This window comes from Microchirus variegatus (genome assembly GCF_963457635.1).
Source record: "Microchirus variegatus genome assembly, chromosome: 3".
NCBI classification, from domain to species: Eukaryota; Metazoa; Chordata; class Actinopteri; order Pleuronectiformes; family Soleidae; genus Microchirus; species Microchirus variegatus.
Genome location: NC_139804.1, coordinates 33547791 through 33564627, shown reverse-complemented (window position 1 = coordinate 33564627; position 16837 = coordinate 33547791). Strand labels below are relative to the sequence as shown.

Here is a 16837-nt window from a genome sequence, read left to right as displayed (position 1 = left end):
CCATTAGTCTTTTATTTGGTTTATTGGGTTTTTTAATTTTGCTCATGTTTTTCCTCAGGTTGAGCTCCTGAGACTGCTGCCACACAAACAATGTGATGTGTCTCATGAGAGTCACTTATGAGACGCAAAAATGTTATGTTTCACTTGCATCGCCTTATGTCCCACATTGTTAACATTTTATTGTGAAGTAATGACAATGCTGTTCCAAATAAAACCTTTCAAATTTGCCTGTAGAGAAAAAATAAATACACCTCGTATGAACCCAAAAGGATTACGTGTGAAATTACTTTGCAAAGATGAAAAACTAAGTACATTTTCACTACAATTTTAGTTTGTTTTATAAATAAACAATTCAGTGTCAGTTAGGTCTCATTTAAATAAATAAAAAATAATAATAAATAAATAAATAAATAAAAAACTCTAGATTTTGTTTTTATCTCAGTTAATTTCTTTTCACTTTTAGTTTTCATTATTTCATTTATTTTTAAGAATACTGTATGTCCGGCATTAAATATGCATGGCCGGAATTTTGAAATATCAACAGCCACATAGGCCGTCAATAATATTTACTTGTGTAAACTCTGACTCAGAAATCACAACTCAAAGTCTATTAATCAGAATCTTATTATCAAAGCTTCAATATATGGAATGAAACTTTAAAGGGGAAATAAGTAGTTTATAGTGCCATCTAGAGGAGAGGCTGATATTTACAACAAAGAACTGCTCCTCTGCTCACCACCTCCCTTCCCTGAGCGCTACGGTATCCTCAGCCGGTCAAATGTCGTCCTCGTCGTCTTTCTCCGTGTCAGCAGATGAGGTTCGTGAGGTGAGGGAGAGGGCGGAGCTACCGCGGCCGTAGCAGACGAAGCGGAGAGAGAGGAGGCGGGACTTCTGCTACAAGTAAAGCGACGCTTGATTTGTTCTCTCGCGTTTGTCCTTACAGGCTCCGGTAGAAACATGGCGTCTCGCTGCTAACAGTGGCTATGCAACCGCGGCCCGCGAACATGTTATTTTACATGACTTTTTGAAACACTACGAAAATTAAACAAAAACTATTATACAGCGACTAGACAATGCAGGAGCACATAATATGTATACAAAAGTGGATTTTGGGTCATATAAACCCATAAATACTACACATTGTACCTTTAATATAGGGAATGAAAATTAAAAATATGGATGGATGGATGAAACAAATATATTGAATGAAAGTCTGAACATACACTACTCACAAAGAGTTAGGGATATTCGACAAGAATACACATCAGACACTTGTGATTTCTGTTACAGAACAGCATGTTATTCAAGAAGTACTGAAAAATTGAACTATTGGACATGTGCATTCAAAGTTTAGAGGTGAACTTAAGCATTTTATGTGTGTTCTGAAATTGAATCCAAAAGCCAAACATCCCATAACTTTTTGTGAGTAGTGTAACTATGTAAGGAGACTTGAATATATTGAATGAAAGTCCTCGTTGTAACACTGAGCTACAGTTGCCTTCAAACTCTTTACACGTATAAATTATTCAAACTAGATCAACAGTGATGTATGTAATACTACACGTGTCAGTGGGTGTCGCAGGCACCTCCTATGAAAGTGACGTGTCACTGCTTACACTCATCTTTTCAGACGTTAAAAGCAGCAGTGACAGATGTTCATGTGAGGGAGGTTGGGCTCAGTGTGGTCACTGGTGATGCTGTGGTGTTCTGTGTATGAACACTGTTGTTGTGTGTGTCTCTGCAGCTGGAAACTCCACAGCATCTGAGAATCATCTGGGAGTCGACAGCCTGACACCTGATTGTGTGTGTTTGTGTGTGTGAGTGTGTGTGTGTTGTGATGATTAACTCCACTCTGGTGACACATTTCACCTTTGCTGCTTACTTTGACATTGGTTTATTGAAATACTTTGTGTTTGCAATCATAATGTCTTTATACCTGATTTCTGTGTGTGCTAACGTGCTGCTGATTGTGATAATCTGTATGAACAGAAGCTTACATGAACCTATGTACCTGTTTCTGTGCAGCCTGTTTGTGAATGATCTCATAGGTAGTACAGGATTGCTTCCTTTCCTAATGCTGCAAATCCTTGCTGACGTCCACACTGTTCCTGTTCCTTTCTGTCGCCTGCAGATCTTCTGTTTGCACGCATATGCAAACGTGCAGTTTTTTACCTTAGCAGTGTTGTCGTATGACCGATACCTCGCCATCTGCTGTCCTCTGCAGTATAATGGGTGGATGACATCTAGAAAAATAGCCCTACTCATCACCTTGATGTGGTTCATCCCTGTTGTTGCGATGGTGATAATGATTTCACTAAATGCTTCTCTAGATCTTTGCAGGAAGATCCTTGAGCGACTCTACTGTGACAATTACTCCGTGGTGAAGCTGGCGTGCCACAACACCACGGTCAACAACGTCTACGGCCTTGTCTACACAACCTGCGTGATCGGTCTCACTGTGCTGATCCTGTACTCGTACATCAAGATCCTGCTTGTCGTTTTCTCAGGCTCCAAAAAGTCACGACAGAAGGCAGTGAGCACCTGCACACCTCACTTGGCTTCACTGCTCAACTTCTCCTGTGGCTGTTTCCTCGAAGTCATACAGAGCAGGTTCAACATGACTGGAGTTCCTATCCCGGTACGCATCTTCCTGTCTCTGTACTTCCTCGTCTGTCAACCTGTCTTCAACCCAATGGTGTATGGACTCACTTTGACCAAAATACGCATCATCTGTAAAAGTCTAGTCTTTAGACAAATATAAACATGTTATATAAAGTGATGAAAATTATTTTTGTTTCAAGAAATAAATCAAACAAATCAAAGAAAGCGCCACATTTTCTCAAACTGTGGTAACCACACACAGTTCTGCTGTGGTCCTTGTTCATAACAACTACACATTATTATTTTCATACATTATATATACCTGTGACTTTTACCATCTTTTAAATAAGTTTTTGAAAATACAACAGTAAATGTCAGGAACTCCAAAAATCAAAATCATTCAGTCAGCCCCAAGGTTACAATAGTTTTGGATTTTTTATTAGTTTAGTTTTTGACTTTTTGTTTTTAAAATTAGTTAGTTTGAATTAGTTTTTAGAGCAGGCTAGCTCATTTTTAGTTTGTGCAAATGCTTAGTTTTAGTTAAGTTTTCATTGATTATTGTGTTTTTTTTGTAACATGGAGTGTTTGCCAGGTGCACTACTCAAAAAGGTCAAAATAAGTATTGTGTCATAAAAACGCAGCAAAAGACGCCATTTTAAAAATGTATTGGGACCGATGAACAACCATCTCTAAATCAAATATAACTGTCTACAAGCCTGAAAATGTGCATCATACTGCTGAGGTTGGATCAAGTCAGTGTGAAAGGTAAAAAAGTCTCAAGAGCTCAATCTGAGGAAAAGTATGAGCAAAATTAAAAAACCCAAAAGAAGACTAGAGGTTTGGTTCATACGTGAATCAAACCTTTAGTCTTTAATTATTGGGTTTTTTAATTTTGCTCATGTATTTCCTCAGATTGAGCTCCTGAGACTCCTGGCTCACAAACAATGTGATGTTACAGTTTAATGTTTGATGTTTAACTTGCACCACATTATGTCCCACATTGTCAACATTTTACTATGAATGAATGAAAATGCTGCCTCAAATAAACCATTTACACTTCATATGAACCAAAAAGGATTATGTATGAACTTTTTGTTTTTATTTCAGTTAATTTTTAATTTTTAAGTTAAGTATTATTACCTTGGCGCGGACAGATGGATAAAAGGGACACGAGGATGGATTTACTGTATAAAAATGACTGATTTGTAAGATTGTAAGATTTTTCTGACTGGTTCTTGTATAATACACATTTCTTTGGGATGATAAATCTAGTCTAATAAGAACAGTCAAATCACGATGTCATCAAGGAGCTGTCAGTTAAATAAAGTCAGTTAAACGTGCAAAATAATTATACTTGTATAATAAATACACAGACTGACCGACTAACAGAGCTGTACTGACCACTGTACAGGCACACACACTCACAGAATATTGTTAATATACAATAACAAATATTCCTTGACATGAATTTTAATTTATTAATTAGTTAATTACATGTATGCAAAGTAATTTAAACACGATAAAAAAATAAAATAAAATAAGGCACTGGAAGTTATTTTTATAAATATGTATGTGTGTATATATTATATACACACATATATATATACACACATACGCATATACATATGTATACATAATTATTTTATGCACTGAATTACATTTTTCACTTAATTTATTGAGGATTAAGATGTACAAAAACAAATATTCGTTGACATGAGGTTTCATATCATTCATTAATTCATTAATTCATTTAAACATGGTGTTATAACACAATAAAATAGTGCACAGGCAGTGAAATAACTAAATATAATGCATTATTATTATTATTATTATTATTATTATTATTATTATTATTAATAATAATAAATATAGCAAAAAAAAATGTTGCAGTAAAAGTAAATGTATAGGTATCTCCAGATGACATTTTATTACAGCAGGGGTGTCAAACTCATTTTCACTGAGGGCCACATCAGCATAACGGTTACCCTCAAAGGGCCAGATGTAACGGTCATACAGAATAAATGTAATTAAATGTTACCAAATATAATGTATAAAAAAGGTAACTTCCCCGTATAACATAACATATTGCTAAATGACTTTCTGTATTTATTACTTATTCAATTTCACTCATCGCATGATGCATATACAATGATACACTTAAATCTCGTGATGGTGCCGTCATTTTACGGGTAACACAATCGCCATGCATTGTGGGAAATGTAGTTTATGGTCAACGCACGCCTTAAAGCAGCATAGACATATTTTAAAACAGATTTTTAAGACCAATTAATCACTCGCAGGCCACATAAAATGACGTGTCGGGCCACATCTGGCCCCCGGGCCTTGAGTTTGACACGTGTATTACAGGCTAAAGCCCAATTTATGCTTCTGCATAAAGTGCTGTGCGTAGGTTACGCAGAGACTCTGCGTAGGTTACGCAGAACCTGTCGAAGAGCCTCTGCGTCGTCTCCGACTGCACGAAATATTTTTTAAGTGTCCGTCACTCCGTCAAGGGACAACGGAGACGGCAAGAGCTGCGATTGGTCCTCAGGACAAGCCGAGCTAAGCTGCTCAGTGCCGGCTCACAGTGTGCACCGAGCGTCCACAGACGCGGAGCTCATCCCCGCCGATAACGCCGCTGCCAAACTATAAATACGTCATATCTTAACACACACAGCACATGTTTAGACTCTAAATGGCCAATTTCTCGCCTCAAATTATCTTAAAACTGCGTTCCGTCACACAGAAAAGTGAGAAACGGCAACTGTTTCAACAACAACAGTCTTTCTCTCTCTTTCTTTCTCGGACGCCATCGCTCACTGTAGCCTGAAGCAGAACAACCTTGCGCAGCGACCCCTACTGATCGGGCGGGAAATTGCAGCGCGTGTCCGTCACCACGACGCAGAAGTATAAAGGCACGAGGCATCTCCGTGGTGACGCAGACGGATAACGCATACGCAGTCGGAGAAGTATAATGAGGCCTTAAGTAATAGAAATAACTGGTCAGTAAAAACTACTTTATCATTATTATAGAAAATGGTTTCAACGCAACATAAGTTTCACACATATTTCACACAGAGCACTGGCAATAGCAAAGAAAATGGGACCTTGAACTACAGCACTCAAACAAGCTTGACTGAAGGCATGCTGTGCTTGCACTGGAGGCCATTCAAAATAATCAGTTTCTAAGTGCAACAGTGCTGTTATCACCTTTTATCTGTGATGGAGTGGGAAATAAGGATTATTAATAGTAGTAGTACAAATGTTTGAGATTCTGATGTCTGTAACAAACATAAGAAGAACACATTTTCACTGAGATCTCATTATTACTGTGTATTCTTAGTCGAAAGAATGAGTGAAAGAATTCAACTAAATTCAAACACATTAAATGTCAGATACCCTATTCCCACTGTGACCATCCAATGTCTGACAGTGGAGGACGTGTTTACAGGCATTTCTTATTTTGGACATTTGTAATCCAAACATTACAGGATTCAGCAGTGGCTGAATGATGAGGAAATACAGAGACAGAATGATACGCACAAGTCTGGGTACAGCGCTCATATCAAACCTACTCTGAACAATCTCAAACATACAACCAAAGGAGAAGTTGATCAGTGAGGCCAGGTGAGGTGAACAGGTGCTCAGAGCTTTCTGTCTCGTCTTTCTACAACCAGAGAAACAGACTTTTAAAATCCTCAAATAGGAAAAGAAGATGGGAACCAGAGGCACTATAACTGTGATAATGACACCAAATATTCCATAGATGTTGTTTACGGTGGTGTCAGAGCACGCCAACTTAACAACCAGGTAGTTATGACAATACAAACTGTCTAGGATGTTTCCACAGAGCGTCAGACGCAGGTTTAAAGACAACGTGACTAAAAACTTCACAAAAGAGTAAATCCACACAATCAGAATGTAGACCAAGGCTCTGTGAGTCGTCATACGTGTGTTATACTGCAGAGGGCAGCAGATGGCGAGGTACCTGTCATACGACATCACAGCCAAGGTGCATATTTCTATATTAGCGTAAGTGAAAACACAGTAAATCTGCAGGAAACAAAAAGAAGCAGAAACAGTGTGAGTGTCCGAGAGAATCTGGATCAGCAGTAATGGAAACAATCCTGTGCTGCCATACAGTTCATTTACAAACAGGCTGCACAGAAACAGGTACATAGGTTCATGTAGACTTCTGTTCATACAGATAACTACAATCATACACATGTTGGAAAAAACAATCATGATGTACAGTGAAACTGTGATGGTGAAATACAAATATGTCAACTTTCCTTCATTTAAATAACCCCCGAGAATAAAGTACGACAATGTTGAGTTCATCTTTGCTGTAAATTATTAAAACAGGCACAACTAAAACAAACACATCCACAAAATAGAATCTTCATGTTTGCCAACAGACACTATGGTGTTTTACGTGTCACATCCTCAGCACTGCACCAAGAGACAAGAGGGAAAAAAAACAGGCGTCACAGGAACTTACCCAGTGATCAAACCACACTCACTGACCCTCACCAACACAAATGTGCTGAGCTGCTGACCGCTCGTGCCTTTTAACACCACAACCACCACCTGAGACCTCTCTGACATCATCATCATCATCATCATCACCATCAGCTTGGTATACGTGTCATGTGGCCTTTGTGTTTTTTGGTTGATCACTGGTGAAGTGGCTTTTGGCTCCAGAGAGCAATGCAACGACAATGTGCCGGCCAACACACCCACAGGTGCACTGATGTGCGCAGGACAAGTGCTATTGCAAAACACAAAACTTGGGCACTTGGTGTGAAAATTACAACTAGGGCTGTTGTGTGCGAAATTGATAAAAATAAAAAAAAATAAAAAATCTCTATTCACAACTACACGTGATCTCATTCTTCCGCATTATATTTCATGAGCTGGATCATATAAACAATCCTATTTTCCTCTCTGAGTTTCTCACCCTAAAATACACCAGACTCTTCTGTTAAATGCTGAGATTTTAGACATTTCATTGTTAAGCCATTTTAACTGCTCTACAGTTCGGCATTGTTCATTGTTCATTGTTCCTGTGATAGCACTCTGACCAATCAGTGCACAGCAGTCTGACGACGTCACACATCTTCCCTGGTTATGACGTCACGAGTCGAGCTAGTGGAAACACACCATAGGTCACTGAAGTCACTACAACAATAATAACAATAAGGCTATTATGCAGGGCCATGTTCAGGGCCTGAAGAAATCACACTGTTTGGCGTTTTACTTGAATGCCTCATTGAATGTTTCTAATCTTTTGTTCGAGTGCAATAAACATTTTGAATTGTGAAGAAATCGTGCCAGAGAATCGTGATCTCAATTATAAGCAAAAAAAAAAAAGAAGTGACTTCCCAATTGCGAAACCCAGAGAGGCTCTGGGTAAACATATTGTGGAATACACTAAACACGAAATAATATGGTGATGTTGCACCTCAAATTAAACAGGAGAATCTGGGTTACAAGGCTGTATAAATGTTTATATTTTAAATGTATAAACACATTTTAAATGTATAAACACAATACTTTATCAGTATTATAGAAAATGGTTTCAACGCAACACAATAAGTTTCACACGTATTTCACACAGAGCACTGGCAATAGCAAAGAAAATGGGACCTTGAACTACAGCACTCAAGCAAGCTTGACTGAAGGCGTGCTGTGCTTGCACTGGAGGCCATTCAAAATAATCAGTTTCAAATGCAAAAGTGCTGTTATCACATTTTATCTGTGATGGAGTGGGAAATAAAGATTATTAATAGTAGTAGTACAAATGTTTGAGATTCTGATGTCTGTAACAAACATAAGAAGAACACATTTTCACTGAGATCTCATTATTACTGTGTATTCTTAGTTGAAAGAATGAGTGAAAGAATGAAACAAAATTCAAACACATTAAATGTCAGATACCCTATTCCCACTGTGACCAGCCAATGTCTTACAGTGGAGGACGAGTTTACAGGCATTTCGTATTTTGGACATTTGTAATCCAAACATTACAGGATTCAGCAGTGGCTGAATGATGAGGAAATACAGAGACAGAATAGTACGTACAAGTCTGGGTACAGCGCTCATATCAAACCTACTCTGGAGAATCTCAAACATACAACCAAAGGAGAAGTTGATCAGTGAGACCAGGTGAGGTGAACAGGTGCTCAGAGCTTTCTGTCTCGTCTTTCTACAACCAGAGAAACAGACTTTTAAAATCCTCAAATAGGAAAAGAAGATGGGAACCAGAGGGACTATAACTGTGATAATGACACCAAATATTCCATAGATGTTGTTTACGGTGGTGTCAGAGCACGCCAACTTAACAACCAGGTAGTTATGACAATACAAACTGTCTATGATGTTTCCACAGAGCGTCAGACGCAGGTTTAAAGACAACGTGATTAAAAACTTCACAGAAGAGTAAATCCACACAATCAGAATGTAGACCAAGGCCCTGTGAGTCGTCATACGTGTGTTATACTGCAGAGGGCAGCAGATGGCGAGGTACCTGTCATACGACATCACAGCTAAGCTACAAAACTCCACATGTACATAAGTGTACAAACAGTAAATCTGCAGGAAACAAAAAGAAGCAGAAACGGTGTGAATGTCAGAGAGAATCTGGATCAGCAGTAATGGAAACAATCCTGTGCTGCCATACAGTTCATTTACAAACAGGCTGCACAGAAACAGGTACATAGGTTCATGTAGACTTCTGTTCATACAGATAACTACAATCATACACATGTTGGAAAAAACAATCATGATGTACAGTGAAACTGTGATGGTGAAATACAAATATGTCAACTTTCCTTCATTTAAATAACCCCCGAGAATAAAGTAAGACAATGTTGAGTTCATCTTTGCTGTATATTATTAAAACAGGCACAACTAAAACAAACACATCCACAAAATAGAATCTTCACGTTCGCCAACAGACACTATGGTGTTTTACGTGTCACATCCTCAGCACTGCACCAAGAGACACGAGGGAAAAAAAACAGGCATCACAGGAACTTACCCAGCGATCAAACCACACTCACTGACCCTCACCAACACAAATGAGCTGAGCTGCTGACCGCTCGTGCCTTTTAACACCACAACCACCACCTGAGACCTCTCTGACATCATCATCATCATCATCATCAGCTTGGTATACGTGTCATGTGGCCTTTGTGTTTTTTGGTTGATCACTGGTGAAGTGGCTTTTGGCTCCAGAGAGCAATGCAACGACAATGTGCCGGCCAACACACCCACAGGTGCACTGATGTGCGCAAGACAAGTGCTATTGCAAAACACAAAACTTGGGCACTTGGTGTAAAAATTACAACTAGGGCTGTTGTGTGCGAAATTGATAAAAATAAAAAAAAATAAAAAATCTCTATTCACAACTACACGTGATCTCATTCTTCCGCATTTTATTTCATGAGCTGGATCATATAAACAATCCTATTTTCCTCTCTGAGTTTCTCACCCTAAAATACACCAGACTCTTCTGTTAAATGCTGAGATTTTAGACATTTCCTTTGCTAAATGTTGGAGATTAACCCACGTTTTCAGGATTGTTCATTGTTCATTGTTCCTGTGATAGCACTCTGACCAATCAGTGCACGGCAGTCTGACGACGTCACACATTTTCCCTGGTTATGACGTCACGAGTCGAGCGAGCGGAAACACACCATAGGTCACTGAAGTCACTACAACAATAATAACAATAAGCCCATTATGCAGGGCCATGTTCAGGGCCTGAAGAAATCACACTGTTTGGCGTTTTACTTGAATGCCTCATTGAATGTTTCTAATCTTTTGTTCATGAGTGCAATAAACATTTTGATTTGTGAAGAAATCGTGCCAGAGAATCGTGATCTCAATTATAAGCAAAAAAATAAACAAAAATATTGTGGAATACTGCACTAAACACGAAATAATATGGTGATGTTGCACCAAAAAAAATATATATATATATATATGTATATATACTTTTTTTTTTTTTTTTTTTTTAAATCATGTTTCAACTTTTGTGGATTTTTTTTTTCAAAAATGTAATGTTTCATCTGAATCGGGTGTTTTTGGAGCAGGGCAACATCTAAAACATGGCAGGTCAGTGTTCCCTGAGGACCAGGGTTGGGAAACACAGCCTTAAATTATACCATTATATCGCCTGTACGAGGTCATTAAATCACTATGTGAGATGAGTCTGTCATTGGGTTGCCGGTAATGATGTTTAAGATCCAGGAGGTGTCAGTATTGAGCAACACAGTGACACAGTACCGACACAGTACAATACAGTTTTGGTAATTTGGTGCCGCAACGCTTCACGAGGCCTCATTGACCATCACTACGACACTCGCCACATGTCTGTAGCTAACGCTAGAATCATACACCGCGAATGAAAGCAGAGTCTTCACGTGTTCTGAGGATAAACGTCAAAACACTCTACACCAGAGAGATAAAAGCCAAAGAATAAAGACAACAGACTGCTGTTAAACTGTTCTTACCTTGAATGTTTTTCCATCAAAAGTTGATATTACAGCGATAACAACGCTCCCTCCGGCCAGACGGACTTCCTGTGTTACACACAAATCATTCCGGGCGTCTCTAACGGACCCTGGCAAGTTCCTGCCACCTTGTGTTCGTTTTTGGAATGGGAAATACAGAGACTTCTATTTGAAGTTTGAAACAAAGCGATGAACTGTTTTGTTCAACACTAATAGTGATATAAAAATGAAACAAGTAGTTTTATACATGAGAAAAAAATAGCACAGATGGTGGCAAAATGTTCCAAATGAGACTTCACCTGTACTTTCAGTACTAAAACCTCTAATGTTGTGTTGCTTCACTTGATCAAAGTCAACCTTTGTAGAGATAATGTTCACATATTATTTTACTTTGATTTGATGGATGTTTGATGTTAGAGCTGCAGCTGCATCATTCCAAAGAGATACTCAAGTCTGAATCTTTTTAGTATCACATGTACTTATATTTAGTCATTTTAACAAATCTCACAAGTGTTTCCTTTACATGAAAAAACCCCAAAGAGATCTTGTGGTTGCAGAGATAGTTCATTATGACTATTAGTAGTACAAATGTTTGAGAATCTGATGTCTGTAACTAACACAAGAAAAACACATTTCCACTGACCAATCACATAGTGTACACTTTACTGTAGTTCAGAGAAAGAATTAAACAACATTCAAACACATTTAAATGTCAGATACCCTATTCTTACAGTGGAGGACGTGTTTACAGGCATTTCTTATTTTGGTCATTTGTAATCCAAACATTACAGGATTCAGCAGTGGCTGAATGATGAGGAAATACAGAGACAACATGATACGCACAAGTCTGGGTACAGCGCTCATATCAAACCTACTCTGAACAATCTCAAACATACAACCAAAGGAGAAGTTGATCAGTGAGGCCAGGTGAGGTGAACAGGTGCTCAGAGCTTTCTGTCTCGTCTTTCTACAACCAGAGAAACAGACTTTAAAAATCCTCATGTAGGAGAAGAGGATAGGAACCAGAGGGACTATAACTGTGATAATGATACCACATAGTCCATAGATGTCGTTCACTCTGGTGGTAGAGCACGCCAACTTAACAACCCGGTAGTTGCTACAAACCACATTGTCAATAACATTTCCACACAGTTTCAGACGCAGGTTTAAAGTCAACGTGATCAAAACCTTCACAGACGAATACAACCATACGACAGCAATGAGGATAAAAGCTCTGCGAGTCGTCATACGTGTGTTATACTGCAGAGGGCAGCAGATGGCGAGGTACCTGTCATACGACATCACAGCCAAGGTGCATATTTCTATATTAGCGTAAGTGAAAACACAGTAAATCTGCAGGAAACAAAAAGAAGCAGAAACAGTGTGAATGTCCGAGAGAATCTGGATCAGCAGTAATGGAAACAATCCTGTGCTGCCATACAGTTCATTTACAAACAGGCTGCACAGAAACAGGTACATAGGTTCATGTAGACTTCTGTTCATACAGATAAGTACAATCATACACATGTTGGAAAAAACAATCATGATGTACAGTGAAACTGTGATGGTGAAACAAAAGTATGTCAACTTTCCTTCATTTAAATAACCTCCGAGAATAAAGTATGACAATGTTGAGAAAGTTGAGTTCATCTTTGCTGTAAATTACTAAACAGGCACAACTAAAACAAACACATCCACAAAATAGAATCTTCATGTTCGCCAACAGACACTATGGTGTTTTACGTGTCACATCCTCATCACTGCACCAAGAGACAAGAAGAAAAAAACAGGCATCACAGGAACTTACCCAGTGATCAAACCACACTCACTGACCCTCACCAACACGAATGAGCTGAGCTGCTGACCGCTCGTGCCTTTTAACACCACAACCACCACCTGAGACCTCTCTGACATCATCATCATCATCATCATCATCCTCATCATTACCATCAGTTAAGTCTTTTTAAATGATCTATACTTTCATTGTTCAGTTTGATTCTTGTGTCTCTTCCTGCGACGGCACTCTGACCAATCAGTGCACGGCAGTCTGACGACGTCATGCATTTTCCCTGGTTATGTCGTCACGAGTCGAGCTAGAAGAAACACACCGTCATGGCCCTTTCTCAATACCCAAGTACGCTAGTGTGTACTTACATACTTGGGAAGTGCTTAAGCCTCATTACTGCAACCTACAGTGTTTATAAACATGTAAAATAACAAATCAAACGCAAATCAAAAAACACAAAAACATTAAAGGGACAATGTGTAGTATTTATAACATTTTTATACATATTATGTGCTCCTGCATTGTCTAGTCGCTGTATAATATTTTTTGTTTCATTTTCGTAGTGTTTCAAAAAGTCATGTAAAATAACATGGTCGCGGGCCGCGGTTGCATAGCCACTGTTAGCAGCGAGACGCCATGTTTCTACCGGAGCCTGTAAGGACAAACGCGAGAGAACAAATCAAGCGTCTCTTTACTTGTAGCAGAAGTCCCGCCTCCTCTCTCTCCGCTTCGTCTGTTACGGCTGCGGTAGCTCGCCCCCTCCCTCGCCTCACGAACCTCATCTGCTGACACGGAGAAAGACGACGAGGACGACATTTGACCGGCTGAGGATACCGTAGCGCTCAGGGAAGGGAGGGGGTGAGCGGAGGAGCAGTTCTTTGTTGTATATTTAAGCCTCTCCTCTAGATGGCACTATAAACTACTTACTTCACCTTTAACTCAAAACGGAAACACAAATCACACAACACAAACACAAAAGCAGAAAACACGAAATATTTACACATCTTAACAAATCTCACAAGTGTTTCCTTTACTATGACAAAACCCCAAAGTATTCAAGTAGACCCTGTGGTTGCAGAGATATTTCATTATGAGTATTAGTAGTAGTACAAATGTTTGAGAATCTGGGTCTGTATTTATCAGTAGCAAAGTATTTTTAAATAACTTAATAACTGCTACTATAAATTGTAGAGTCACCAAAATCACCTCGGTCAAAGATGACCTTCCCATGGTCGTGCTACACCTTCCAAAAATACATGCTTCCTTGAAACTCAAGTAATGCTCTTTTTAAATCTCTCAGTTTCAAGTGATGAGTTTTGCTCCTAGGACCTGCCTATTGATGCTGTTTGGGTGAGCATTCATGTTTAATTGTTTTGAAACAACAATACATGATCTGAATGGTGGATTATACATTGGCTGGAGTACATTTCAGGGATAACATACATCTAATCAGGTAGTGTGTGCCTTAATGTATTGCAAATTAAAATATTTGATCACTTTTTATTATCTATTATTTATTATCTCTTTATCTTCATGTAGATTCAGTGTGGAACCTGTACACAGTGGTTTCACACGCATTGCCCGGGAATGACAGCAGCATAATTACTAAGCAAGGATAGGTTTTGTGTGCTGTGCAACTGAGGACACTGTTGTGTGTTGGGTAACTTGTACCAGGGAAAGGGAAATGACATTTTTTTTAAAAATCACAAATATTGTTTAAAAGCATTTTTGGTCCTAAATAAGAGGTGTAGTATGACCACGGAAAGGTCATCTTTCACAAAGGTGATTTTGGTGACTCTACAATTTACAGTAGCAGAGTTATTCAAATATATAATATATATATAAAAATGTAAAAGGGCACATTTTCACAAAACAGCTGTTGTAGTATGACCACGAGGAGGACTTTGGTGTGTGTAGTGATTTTGGAGTCTCTGTACTCTATAACAGTGGAAATATTGATGAATATAGGAACATATTACTGATTAATACCAATAAAAAATCACCAAAATTCTAAAAAGCCACATTTTTACAAAACATGACTTTGGAGTCTCTTTACTGTATAACAGTGGAGTTATTGATGTTTGTTTGCAGCGTCTTGCTCTTGTGTTGCAATTTGCAGACGGTCCCTGCGGCTGCCGGCTGCGCATAGAGAGATCAATGTTGTCCGTCGAGCTCGTAGGACGGCTTCTTTTTGTAAACAATCGGTGTTTTGATCCTTGTAGCTCGCAGACAATGCTATTATGGTGGGACAGAGGCATCATTTGTGTTTGAAAAACATTTCACTTCAGATTTATTGATTCCTGAAGTTCGAATCTGTGAATATCTTTCCAACTTTACCGAACTCTAACCACTTAGGACACCTCTGGAGGTCTCTTAAATATCTGGGAGATTACGAGTGATTCTCAGACTTAAGAAAGTTGATAAATAGCTTTTATTATTAAGTTTGAGAGTAGGACTACGTTTCACAAATTCTCAGGACTTAAGTGTAAAATGGCACTCTAAGACGCTTGATTAATACGGCCCCAGATGTTTGTAACAAACACAAGAAAAACACATTTCTACTGAGATCACATGGTGTACACTTAATTTTAGTTCAGTGAAAGAATTAAACAAAATTCAAACACTTTTAAATGTCAGATACCCTATTCCCACTGTGACCAGCCAATGTCTGACAGTGGAGGAAATTTTTACAGGCATTTCTTATTTTGGTCATTTGTAATCCAAACATTACAGGATTCAGCAGTGGCTGAATGATGAGGAAATACAGAGACAACATGATACGCACAAGTCTGGGTACAGCGCTCATATCAAACCTACTCTGAACAATCTCAAACATACAACCAAAGGAGAAGTTGATCAGTGAGGCCAGGTGAGGTGAACAGGTGCTCAGAGCTTTCTGTCTCGTCTTTCTACAACCAGAGAAACAGACTTTTAAAATGCTCATGTAGGAGAAGAGGATAGGAACCAGAGGGACTATAACTGTGATAATGATACCGTATATTCCATAGATGTTGTTCACTCTGGTGGTAGAGCACGCCAACTTAACAACCAGGTAGTTGCTGCAAACCACATTGTCAATAACATTTCCACACAGTGTCAGACGCAGGTTTAAAGACAACGTGACTAAAAACTTCACAGACGAATACAACCATACGACAGCAATGAGGATAAAAGCTCTGCGAGTCGTCATACGTGTGTTATACTGCAGAGGACAACAAATGGCAATGTACCTGTCATACGACATCACAGCCAAGGTACATATTTCTATATTAGCGTAAGTGTAAATACAGTAAATCTGCAGGAAACAAAAAGAAGCAGAAACGGTGTGAATGTCAGAGAGAATCTGGATCAGCAGTAATGGAAACAATCCTGTGCTGCCATACAGTTCATTTACAAACAGGCTGCACAGAAACAGGTACATAGGTTCATGTAGACTTCTGTTCATACAGATAACTACAATCATACACATGTTGGAAAAAACAATCATGATGTACAGTGAAACTGTGATGGTGAAATACAAATATGTCAACTTTCCTTCATTTAAATAACCCCCGAGAATAAAGTACGACAACGTTGAGAATGTTGAGTTCATCTTTGCTGTAAATTATTAAAACAGGCACAACTAATGCAAACACATCCACAAAATAGAATCTTCATGTTCGCCAGCAGACACGTAAAATGTTTTACGTGTCACATCCTCAGCACTGCACCAAGAGACAAAAAAATTTAAAAAAACAGGAGTCACAGGAACTTACCCAGTGATCAAACCACACTCACTAACCCTCACCAACACAAATGAGCTGAGCTGCCGACTGCTCGTGCCTTTTAACACCACAACCACCACCTGAGACCTCTCTGACATCATCATCATCATCATCATCATCATCATCATCATCAGCTTGGTAATGTGACCTGACCTACAGTATGTCTG

At 38.8% G+C, this 16837-nt stretch overlaps 5 protein-coding genes across 5 annotated transcripts; 1 reads left to right on the top strand and 4 right to left on the bottom strand.

Annotated features, from left to right (window-relative positions):
• Positions 1–1924: 1924 nt before the first annotated feature.
• Positions 1925–2761, top strand: LOC310925130 (olfactory receptor 52D1-like; the record flags this gene model as incomplete). Its single annotated transcript, XM_083887000.1, has 1 exon — positions 1925–2761. The coding sequence occupies one exon, from the start codon at positions 1925–1927 to the stop codon at positions 2759–2761; it is 837 nt and encodes a 278-aa protein (XP_083743126.1).
• A 3224-nt stretch (positions 2762–5985) lies between these two features.
• On the bottom strand, positions 5986–6942 carry LOC310925129 (olfactory receptor 11A1-like; the record flags this gene model as incomplete). Its single annotated transcript, XM_083886999.1, has 1 exon — positions 5986–6942. One exon carries the CDS (start codon positions 6940–6942, stop codon positions 5986–5988), a length of 957 nt encoding a protein of 318 aa, XP_083743125.1.
• Positions 6943–8526: 1584 nt separating this feature from the next.
• LOC310925128 (olfactory receptor 11A1-like) lies at positions 8527–9483 on the bottom strand (the record flags this gene model as incomplete). Its single annotated transcript, XM_083886998.1, has 1 exon — positions 8527–9483. The coding sequence occupies one exon, from the start codon at positions 9481–9483 to the stop codon at positions 8527–8529; it is 957 nt and encodes a 318-aa protein (XP_083743124.1).
• Positions 9484–9580: 97 nt separating this feature from the next.
• On the bottom strand, positions 9581–13061 carry LOC310925127 (olfactory receptor 2A14-like; the record flags this gene model as incomplete). The annotated part of the gene is made up of 4 exons (XM_083886997.1): positions 9581–9594; positions 11852–12679; positions 12864–12880; positions 12928–13061. 4 exons carry the CDS (start codon positions 13059–13061, stop codon positions 9581–9583), a joined length of 993 nt encoding a protein of 330 aa, XP_083743123.1.
• Positions 13062–15532: 2471 nt separating this feature from the next.
• On the bottom strand, positions 15533–16498 carry LOC310925126 (olfactory receptor 11A1-like; the record flags this gene model as incomplete). The annotated part of the gene is made up of 1 exon (XM_083886996.1): positions 15533–16498. The coding sequence occupies one exon, from the start codon at positions 16496–16498 to the stop codon at positions 15533–15535; it is 966 nt and encodes a 321-aa protein (XP_083743122.1).
• Positions 16499–16837: the final 339 nt, after the last annotated feature.